The 9688-nt window shown below is 50.9% G+C and overlaps 1 protein-coding gene across 1 annotated transcript; it reads right to left on the bottom strand.

The window, feature by feature from the left end:
• Positions 1–564: 564 nt before the first annotated feature.
• Positions 565–5872, bottom strand: LOC103790801 (sclerostin). The gene is given in 7 exon segments (XM_054238557.2): positions 565–799; positions 802–948; positions 951–1018; positions 1020–1119; positions 3871–4947; positions 5036–5134; positions 5801–5872. Coding segments are annotated over 5 exon segments (621 nt in total). The 5' UTR covers positions 4088–4947; positions 5036–5134; positions 5801–5872; the 3' UTR covers positions 565–710.
• Between the last annotated feature and the right edge of the window lie 3816 nt (positions 5873–9688).

Below are 9688 nucleotides of genomic sequence, written 5' to 3'. Positions count from 1 at the left end.
AGCATCACAACTCTGAATTCTGGAAGTGACATTGGCATTGAATCAATGCAACCTCATTCATTTATTCTCTCTCTCTCTCTCTCATCTCTGCCCATTCAAAAAGCACTGGAGTGCTTGGAATCATACGCCAGTAGAATCCTAGAGATCTTAAACCCACCTCCACCCTCATTTTACAAAGTGGAAATTGAGGTCCTGTAAGAGAATTGTGGAGTTCAAGGTTACACAGCAAGTTAGTGGCAGAGCCAGGACTAGAAACCACATCTTCAGATGCCCCTAGTCTTGTGCTCTGGGCACACCACAGGCTTTCTGATGGGCAGTGAGGTGCAGGGGGAATCTTATCCAACTTTCTTAGCCAGTCCCTGGACTTGTCACACTCCCACACCGCTCCCTTAAACCCCCAGGGCGGTGAAAACGCTTCCATTTCTGCCTCCTCTGAAGTGGGACCAGCAAAAGTAGGCGACCCAGAGGGGCTGTGTGGCTCGGTGTCTGTGACTCTCAACTCCCTTCCCTACCCCGCGGGACCCCTCAGCTGACCCGCCAAGGTGAGCCTTGCCGGTGCCTGGGATGCTGCAGGGCCTGGAAGGTCTGGGCCCCCTGTCCTGGGTTGCAGGCATTTACAATGAAATATAAACAATCAAACCATACGCAGAGGACAGAAACGTGGGGCGCAGGGCTGGGGTGCCCGCCGCGGGGTGGGGCACGGGTGGACTCTAGCAGGCGTTCTCCAGCTCAGCCTGGTTTGCTTTGGTGCCCCAGGCACGGGGCCGCGGCTTCCGGCCCTTCTGTGGCCTCGCGGCCTCGGCCCCAAGTCCTTGAGCTCCGACTGGTTGTGGAAGCGGGTGAGGTGCTTGCACTTGCACGAAGCCACCAGGCGCACCTTGGACGCACGCGGGGCCGCACCGCTGGGACACAGCAGCTGCACGTGCTGTGCGCGGTAGCGGTCGGGATGCAGCAAAAGTCAGACCCGCTCGGGCGCCACCATTTGCCACGTCCGATGGCTTTGGGCAGCAGGCGCGTGGCTGGAGCACACCAGCTCAGTGACCAGCTTGGCGCTGCAGCACAGCCCATCGGTCACGTAGCTGGTGAAGTACAGCTCGCAGCAGCTGTACTCGGACATGTCTGCAGAGAGAGACACGCGTGAGAGTGGCCACCCACCCGGCCACCAGAGCCCTGGCCCAGCCCGGCCCCGCCCCCTCCACCCCAGCCCTGCTTTTGCAAAGCCTGCCTCTCCTGGTCTCCAGAGGCTTTTGCACCTGAGCACCTATTGCAGAAAAGTCCCAGATCCTTTAGAGCTGGTGGAAAGCTCTCCTGCACACCCTGTCTCCTCAGAGCCAAATGACTGCTGGGGTGCAAACAGCAGGGCTCCATCGCTCACTGCAGGTGGCATCCTGGGTAAGTTCCTTTACCTCCTCTTTCTTCCAGTCTGTAAACTGGGCTGCCCCAAGCATTGTGAGTTAATCCATTGCGCACACAATGCAGAGAATACCATTTGGAACATCGAGCTGGAAGCATCGGCTGTTATGTATTATTATTATTCTTCCTCTCCTAGGAGTCCTCTTATGATTTAAGCCACACTTATGTCGCAGGGACCCTGGCCTGGGCAGGGTAAGTAAGTACTTGCCACACCTTCTGCCTGGCTCTGGCTTTTCCCAAATTCCTTTTCCAGCCACTTGGGAGGGGTGAACAGGAGATGGAGAAAGGAGTAGAGGTTACCTGAAGGTAATAAATCAGGGCAGCTGCTGTGGAGGTGACAGAAGGGGAGGTGATTAGGTTAGCAATTCATTAGACTTGAAAGGAATCAAAGGCACAGTGTCCAACCCCCTAGTTATCAGTGACAATACTGAGACCCAGCCACAGAAAAGAATGTGCCCGAAAGGCAGGGCTGCGTGATCCAGACTTCACTTCCCTGGGGTCGCAGCACCTTTTGGCTCCCATAAGAGTGGAGGCTCTGCGTTAGAGCACTGTTGGGAGGCTGGGCTGGGGGACAGAGCTGAGGGCTGCTTTTTACTCTAGTAGAGGCCTGAGCTCTGACCAAAACCTACAGGTGCAGCAGCCACATACATTCACCCAGCTGTCTGCTGGGCACATTTCTTGTTCTGTGTTATTTGCATGGGCACCTCATGGTGATACTCCCTGGGCGGGCGGAGATTGGGTTCGGAGGAATGACCTGATCCCCTGTGAACACCTTGACCATGTCTCCTACGGTGGACTTGGGCAGGAACTCTTTAAATAGCTGGTCCTCATGTGAGTACCAGTCCCCCCCCCCCAGAGGTTTCATGGGATAGTTCCGATGTGACACAAAAGAATCATAGTCTTCAGACCAAACCAGAGAGGGGCAGAGAAGGCCACCCCACCCTACCCCCACTCTGGAGAGCAGGCACAGCAGGGGAGATGTGGCCACTGCCATCGTCTGGGTTGCTTTCTGGTTTGTGGGCTAGTTTGCACCCTCACCTCTGCAGGGCTGGGATGTGTATTGGGGGCATTTGCCCAGGGAAGGGGGCATTTTGGGGCTTTCCAAGAACAGTGCCCTTAGGTCAGTCACTTCCTCTGCAGATTGTGACTTTGTTTTGAGCATGTGGCTTCCTTGGGGGCCGTGGCGCCTCATGGGAGCCCAGCAAGGTGGACAGCTTGTGTTTGGGTTCCCTACAGCCCTTCAGGCAGTCACTGGAGCCCAGCTGACCTTGCCTAGAAGGGGGGCTATGGGAGGAGGCACCTTTGCCCTCCATTTCAAAGGTACAGGGTCCTGGCTGGCCTCCCCTGTGGTGGCCCTTTTTAGCACCCCATAATCCCAACACGTTGTGAGGCAGGGAAGGCTGGGGTGCAGGAGCCTGGGCAGTGGGCTTCTCTGGAACCTGGATAATGGCCAGAGGGCAGTGAATCCCTTGGTCTGAAGTGTCACTCCTGTCCCACCAATGGCCCCGTGATTCCTGCCAACTGTAGAAGCAAATGTGCACACTGTCAACTGGGCTTCTCTGTGCAGGCCTGACAGGAACCTGTCAGGGTTCTCCTTTCCTCCTCCCTCCCCTGGAATGAAGCAAGGCTGGGACTGGGGTGGCCACTGAGGACAGATGTGCCTACTCAGGCACAGAGGATGCTGCATGCCCTCTAGGACCTGGACACAGCTGCACCCATGTCAGGGGCTAAACCTGTGCCAACAATGCCCATTCCTTCAAATGCCAGCTCTCTGGGCAGGCTGTGGGCAATGCACACTGCAGGGGTGCCTCTCTGGCCTTCCTCTCCCACTGCTTTGTGGGGATCTGTCCCCAACAAACCCACATACCACGGCTGTCTTGCAGTTGAATCAAACCAGGTTCAAACCTCAGCTCTTCTCCTCACTACCAAGTTTCTGAGTGCCTGGAACCTGTTTCTTTCCCTTCGAGCTGCAGGTTCACCTCCTGGGGTTCCATGATGTGGGCCTGTGTGGTGGGGACAGCCACAGGCAGCATAAAGTCTGGCACCCCACAGTTGCTGCTCTGTGGTTTGGAGGCTCCCTCACCTTGTTCCCTCCCCAATGGTACCAGCAGTTGAACATGGTTCCTATATTCCCAGGAGATTCTTTGAAACCTTTTCTTTTTTGAGCCCCTGAGCCTGTTCTGATGCCCTGATGCCATACCCTCACCACCCCAGCCTCCTCCCTGCCCTGGACTCTCACTGATAGACTCCACCTGGCCTCATGCCCCTGCACCTGAATTCGAAGGCTGCACCAGAGCCATCCTTCCCCCACCTCCAGTCAAAACTGTTCTTCCACCAGTGCTGCCAGAGGCCAGCAGTCTTCACTAGGTCTACCCCAGTTTTCAAAGCCTCCCAAAGAGAAGTTTCTAAAACGACCCCAGGGCCCTTTTACTGAGAATTTTCTCCTCCACCCCATACCTTTAGTCTCAAAAGGGTGGTGGGGAGGCCGCCCTCTATTCTCCACCCGGTTCATGGTCTTGTTCTCCAGCTCTGGTGGGGGCTCAGGGTACTCTCCCAGCTCAGGGATGATTTCTGTGTCATCGTTCTTGAAGGCCTGCCACCCCTGGGTCTCCACCACATGGAAGGCTGCATGCACCAGCAGGCAGACGAGACACAGGGCTAGAGGGAGCTGCATGGTGCCAGCCAGAGGAGGGCATGCAGCCTTCCAGTAGCACAGGCTCTGGTCCCCAGCCGAGACACGGTCGCTTTTTTAAAGCCCCTCTCTGCCTCATGCCAGCCAATGAAGACAGGCTGGTCCCCTGTTTCCCTCAGCCCTGGGGGGAGGAAAAGGGGTGTGCTCAGAGCAAACCCTCCCTAAAGACTTCTCCTCTAGCTCAGCAAACTTCCAAATTGCTACTGGCACTCCCAGGTGACCCAGAAAGAGGGGACGTGTGAGGCTTGGCCCAAGCCTGCTCTCCAGCACCTCCCATGTGCTGGTGGCTGTAGTTTTCAGATATCAAAATGAGCTCCGGCTTTTAATTGTCCCTGGGCCCTCGGGCATTCTCAAAACAAGCTGTGGACCCACTAAACAAAGAAAATATGCAGTTCCGAGTGTTCCGCAGGGCTGAGCCCGGCCTATTCCATTTCTCAGGCCAAGTTCATTTGTCACCTCACCAAAAAATGGCCCAAGAGGTGTCTGTTTGGCCCCCATAGACCCAGCCAGAGGCAGCAAGATGCTTTTTAAGAAATCCCATTTGTCCCAACTCCACAAATCTCAGCATTGACTGTCCTGACCAAGGAAGCCCCTCTTGGCATTTTCTGGAAGGCAAGAGAGAGAACTAGAGGGCCAGAGCAAGGGTGGCTACTTGGGAGAGTGAGCAGGACTCTGGTTACAAGTGGAGGATGTGCTGGTCACTCAGGCTCCCGTGATGTGGCTCACAGAGGAAATCCCAGCTCACGCTCCTCGGGGATCCCGTGCACCGTGACAGGCACTTCCGAGCCAGGAGTCTCACTTTGGCTCACAGGGGGATGGACTGAAGTCATTTCCCAGCCAGGCTGTGGGTGCGAGCAGATAACACCAAATTCCTTTCCTTAGCAAAAGCTAGGGCCAGCATTTTTAGTGCTGACATTTTTTTTTCCTCACCTTCCATCCGGTTACATTTTTCAAAAACAGTTTCCAGTCCTATGTGGGAATCTTCATTGGTGCACACCACAGGTTGTGTTCCATGAAGCCATCCAGGACCTACCAGTCACAAAGCAGCTGAGAGAAATTGCCACATTGGCTCTGCATAGAATGAGGGGCACAGGGCCCCAGGGGCAGGTAGAGGCAGTGGGGAGAAAGGTTCATGCCTGAGGTGCAAGAAGAGAAAGGAGGGTAGGAGGAAGCTTTCACTGAAGACAGATTGTTTGAGGATGAGCAGCTCCTGGGAAGAGGCTGCCCAGATCCTCCTGGTATTTTAACTGGGCAATAAAGGCCTTTGCCACCTGCCTCAACTTGCAAGTGGCTGTGTCCCTCTGCAGCTGACTGTCATCCTTTCCACCATCCATCATCTGACACATAAATGCAGCTGCTCTGACAATTTTACAAGCCAGACAGAAGCCCCCTCAGGAAGGGCCCTCTCTAATACCTGCTTCCTAAGTCAGTTTCCTTCAGGGCAGATGAAAACAGCTGTGGCCATTGTTGGGGGTGATCTATCTCTCCCAGCAGAGCCGGTAGTGTTGTGAGAAGCTGGCCCTCCACACCCCCTCTCCTTGTCTATGACCCTCCAGCCTCCTTTTCCCCTGTTCTGGAATGTGGACTGTCAACCCTCTCGTGGCCAGACAACTGCCTTCTTGCAATGGACTTGCGAGAGAGCAGTTCTGATGCCTGGGTTCCTTGAGAAGACAGGATGGATGCTTAGAGCCCTACCTGCTGTTGGGAGCACCTGGATCATCTGCAGAGACTTCAGGATCCATCCCTGGAACATGTCTGCCACCTGCTGGAGACAAAAGGAAGGGCGATTCTTCAGTCGCAAGGATGGTAAGACTCAGGACTGGGCATGATTTCCTTTCCTCGTTTTATTTGGAAGTGAACTAATATTAAATGAAAAAAAGAAGACTCCAGTGGACTTGAACCTCTAAATGACCTCCATCCCTCTGAATAGCTCAGCAAGGACCTGCTGTGATATCTTGTGCCATTTTGTTTAATGTGAAGTCATCAACAGCCGCTTAGTTTTACTCAGTCCACATTGGCATTGTTAACAGTATTGCCTGGAATTGTTTAGCTGATTCCTATTGTGAGTAGTTTAGGTTATTTCCATTTTTTTCCTCTTTTCAGCAAGGCTACTATGAACATCCTTGTATGGTTTATTTATTTTTTTGAGACAGAGTCTCGCTCTGTCACCTAGGCTGGGGTGCAATGGCACAATCTCAGCTCACTGCAACCTCCACCTCCTGGGCTCGAGGATTCTCTTGCCTTAGCTTCCCAAGTAGCTGAGACTGCAGGAGCATGCCACCACACTCAGCTAATTTTTGTATTTTTAGTAGAGACACAGTTTTGCCATTTTGGCTAGGCTGCTCTTGAACTGCTGACTTCAGGTGATCCATCTCCCTCTGCCTCGCAAAGTGCTGGGATTACAGGCATGAGCCACCGTGCCCAGCCTCAGTAATTTTTTTAATTAAAATTTTAAATTTGAATATAACTGTAAGTTTAAATATACTTGTAAGAAATAAATACAAGCCTGGGCAACATGGTGAAACCTAGTCTCTACAAAAAATTTAAAAATTAGCTAGGCATAGGGTCACACACCTGTGGTCTCAGCTACTCAGGGGGCTGACGTGGGAGGGTCACTTGAGGTTGAGGTGGAGGCTGCAGTGAGCCACCATTGTGCCACTGCACCCCAGCCTGGATAACAGAGTGAGACCCTGTCTCAAACAAGAAAGAAAGAAAGAATACAGACTCCATGTATTCTTTATCCAGTTTCCCCCAACAATAACACCTCGCAAAACTACAGGACAGTATCACAACTAGGATATTGACATTGACACAATTTGCCAATCTTATCCACATCTCCCACGGTGTTACCTGTACTCTGTGTATGCACACGCATTCATGTGTGTGTATACTTAGTTCTTATGCAATCTTGTCACATGTAAATTTGGGGATCCACCAAGATAAATCACAGCTCTGTGACCACAAGTCTTTCTCCTATTACCCACCTCTTTCCCTCCCTCTGTTTCCCTCCCTCCCACATCTAACCCCTGGCAACTACTAATCTAATCTCCATTTCTGTCATTTTTCTTTCACTTCAAAAATGATACCTACATGTGCCGGGCACAGTGGCTCATACCTATAATCCCAGCACTTTGGGAGACTGAGGCAGCTGAATCACTTGAGGTCAGGAGTTCAAGACCAGCCTGGCGAACATGGCAAAACACTCTCTCTAATAAAAATACAAAAATTAGCTTGGTGTGGTGGTGCCCACCTGTAGTCCCAGCTACTTAGGAAGCTAAGGCAAGAGAATCACTTGAACCCGGGAGGCAGAGGTTGCAGTGAGCTGAGATTGAGCCACTGCACTCTAGCCTGGGTGACAGAGTGAGACTGTTAAAAAAAAAAAGTTATATAAATGGAATAAATTTGTATGTAGCCTTCGGGGATTTTTTTTTCACTCAGCATAATTTCCTGGAGGGTTATCCAAGTTGTACATATCAGTAACATGTTCCTTTTTTCCCTTTTTTTGGCTGAGTAGTATTCCACAAAGTAAAACAAAAAAAAACTTGAGAGTTATTTCTAGAAGTGAATGCTGTGTCTGAGGGAGTGAAGAGTTGGTGGGTCTGATGAGGGTACTGCAGGGCTGTTTTCCAGAAGACTCAGCCAGGTCCCCGCCCTCGCCCACAACACAGAGGCCCCCATAGGTGGCACTTTGCTGAGGCTGCCGTCAGTCGGTACCACACACTGGGCGGGATCAGCAACAGAAGCCGTCTCAGAGCTGGAGTTTAGGAGTGCGAGTTCAAGATGCAGAGTTGGTTCCTTCAAGGACAGTGAGGAAGGCCTTACACTTGCCTTCTGCTGGCTGCTGAGGAGCTTTGGCATTCACTGGCTTGCGGAAGCATCAGCTCCAATCTCCGCCTTCATCTTCACATGGCATCCTCTCTGTATTTGAATTTTCCCTTTTTTCTAAGGATGCCAGGCAGATTAGGCCCAGCCTAATTACCTCATCTTAACGAATCACATCTGTAACAGCCCTGTTTCCAAATAAAGTCACATTCTCAGGTACTGCAGCTTATGACTTCAATATATGCATTTGAGAGAAATGCAGTTCAACACATAAATCAGACTGTTGTACTGGGTTTGGGCTGTTGATTTTTTTTTTTTAACAGAGTCATTCTGTCACCCAGGCTGGAGTGCAGTGGCCTGATCTCGGCCCACACAACCTCCTCCTCCTGGGTTCATGCAATTCTCCCTGCCTCAGCCTCCCAAGTAGCTGGGACTACAGGCTCCCACTACCATGCCCGGCTAATTTTTGTATTTTTTTTTAGTAGAGACAGGGTTTCGTCATGTTGGTCAGGCTGATCTTGATCACCTTACCTCGGATGATCTGCCCGCCTTGGCCTCCCAAAGTGCTGGGCTTACAGGCGGGAGCCACTGCACTCAGACGATTTTTTAAAAATTGAATAGTTGTACTTTAATTTTTAGAAAAGCTGTTTTTCCATGTGAAGATTTATATCTTTTGTTTCTATCGGGTTGATTCTTCCTATGTTCACTTGCCAAACATTTAATAAAGCAAGGGAGACATGCACTCCCTTTCCAGGAGCTCAGATACCAGGGAAGAAATAAACTCTGCATCCAAACAACTCCACTTTGAGGTAGAAGGTGATCAGTGCCACTGAAAAAACGTTCACATGATTTTTCCTAAAAGGAATTTATTTTTTTCTGGAGCAGTTTTAGGTTCACATCAAAATTAAGGGGACAATACAGTGATTTCTCATGTACCTCCTGTGCTCACACATGTACAGCCACCCCCACTATTGACATCCAGCCACCAGAGTGGTGCATTTGCTGATTGATCAACCTACATGACACATTATTCCCTGAAGTCCGTGGTTTACATCACAGCATTAGTGTTGTACATCCTATGGCTTTGGACAAATGTATAATGACAGACACCTACCATTATAGTGTCACAGATGGTCAGTATTTTCATTATCCAAAAAAACTATGTGCTCTGCCTGTTCATCCTCCCCTGACTTTCCCCAACCCCTGGAAACTACTGATCTTCTTCCTGTACCTTCCTTTTTGCCTTTTCTAGGATGTCATATAGAGTTGGAATCATACCTAGACACAGTCTTTTCAGATTGGCATCTTTCACTTAGTAAAATGCATTTGAGGCTCCTCCATGTCTTTTCATGGCATCAACAGCATATTTCTTTTTAGCACTGAGTAATATTCCAACCTCTTGGCATAGGACAGTTTAGTCACCTACTGTCACCTTCTGAAGGACATCTTGGTTGCTTTCAAGTTCTGGCAATTATGAATAAAGGTGGTGAAACATGTTGTGCAGGGCTTTTTTGTGGTTTTGTTTTGTTTGAAGATGGAGTCTTGCTGTGTCTCCCAAGCTGGAGTGCAGTGCCGCAATCTCAGCTCACTGCAACCTCCGCCTCCTGGGTTCCAGTGATTCTCCTGCCTCAGCTTCCTGAGTAGGTGGGATTACAGGTGAACACTACCACACCTGGCTAATTTTCGTACTTTTAGTAGAGAAGGGGTTTCCCCATGTTGGCCAGGCTGGTCTCAAACCTCAAATGATCTGCCCACTTCAGC

This window comes from Callithrix jacchus, chromosome 1, assembly GCF_049354715.1.
Source record: "Callithrix jacchus isolate 240 chromosome 1, calJac240_pri, whole genome shotgun sequence".
Classification (NCBI taxonomy): Eukaryota; Metazoa; Chordata; class Mammalia; order Primates; family Cebidae; genus Callithrix; species Callithrix jacchus.
This window is presented reverse-complemented; position numbering and strand designations above follow the sequence as displayed.